This window comes from Frankliniella occidentalis, unplaced genomic scaffold, assembly GCF_000697945.3.
Source record: "Frankliniella occidentalis isolate FOCC.00 unplaced genomic scaffold, Focc_3.1 Scaffold2797, whole genome shotgun sequence".
NCBI classification, from domain to species: domain Eukaryota; kingdom Metazoa; phylum Arthropoda; class Insecta; order Thysanoptera; family Thripidae; genus Frankliniella; species Frankliniella occidentalis.
In genome coordinates, this window is record NW_026269871.1 from 8,483 (window position 1) to 9,687 (window position 1,205).

At 50.1% G+C, this 1,205-nt stretch overlaps 1 protein-coding gene across 1 annotated transcript; it reads left to right on the plus strand.

Moving 5' to 3' along the window:
- Nucleotides 1-178: 178 nt before the first annotated feature.
- Nucleotides 179-714, plus strand: LOC113213274 (zinc finger protein 157-like; the record flags this gene model as incomplete). Its single annotated transcript, XM_052276394.1, has 1 exon — nt 179-714. A coding segment is annotated over one exon (536 nt), but the record flags the coding sequence as incomplete, so codon positions are not given.
- Nucleotides 715-1,205: the final 491 nt, after the last annotated feature.

Here is a 1,205-nt window from a genome sequence, read left to right on the forward strand (position 1 = left end):
CGGTATGCCGGTCAGCCGATGAGCGCGCAGAGGGAATCAGATCGAGCAGTCATTCTTTTCTTCTTTAGGTTTCGGTTCGCATGCAGCGGAATAGCCTATAGCGAGTGTGCATGCTGGTGGCGGCTGCCTTTTTTTTTTCGGTCCTCAGAAGTGTTCTGACGCGTTGCTCTTGTTCCAGACGGAGAGTCCGAGATACCGAAGTGGCTTGCGCTGACCGCCTACTGTCCGCAGCTTGCCGGTCCCGCCTGTGAGTCGTACGTGGAGGTCGTTGGGGAGAAGATCAACGAGCTGGAGGACGGCGGAGGAGGCGAGCAGCTAGGGCGAGTGGTGACCGATGCCTACTCGCTCCACGGCGTGGAGGGCGACGCGGGCAGTGACAGGGGCCACAAGGACGACGACGTCCTGGAGCAGCAGCCCGAAGACGGCGCACAGGAGGCCGTCGAGGACGAGAGCGGCTCCAGGGACCAAGAGAAGCTGAAAGGGGGTCAGCGGAGAGTTCAAATGCTGAATAGGCGTGTCCAGAATAACATTAAGACGTACGATTGTAGTGAATGCGGGAAGCGGCTTATCAACAAAAGTCACCTCGATTACCACATCAGGACCCACACAGGCGAGAAACCATATGAATGTGAAGTTTGTAACAAGCGTTTTATTCTGAAATCCAGTCTTGATGCCCACGTCAGGACCCACAACGGCGACAAACATGAATGTGACGTTTGTAGAAGGTGTTATACAACAAAACCAAGTCTTGAAAGCCATATCAGGACCCACACCGGTGAGGAAGCCTTTCCCTTTCAATGCGATGCTTGTGAGAGGCGCTTTACCCGGAAAGATAGCCTTGATTACCACGTCATGACCCACACAGGCGAGAAACCATTTGAATGTAACGTTTGTAAACAGAGCTTTAGGGGCAAATCACAACTCAATCGTCACAAGATAACACACCGTACTGCTGCGGACTTTTGAATAGTTGGTTACTTCAAATAGCCAGCACAAAACTATATTTTGTATTGGCGTGTTAATTGAGGTATGGCTTCCTGAAAGAATTACGTTTTGTCCATTTGGTCCGTAGGCCAGCCGATGTAACATGCGACACGACAGCCTCGCTCGTTCTTTGTTTTTTGTTCTGAATTTCTCATTATTATAAATTTGTTATGTCTCTTGTTGTAATTTAGTTAATAAAAATGAAACCTTGCACCGATCCT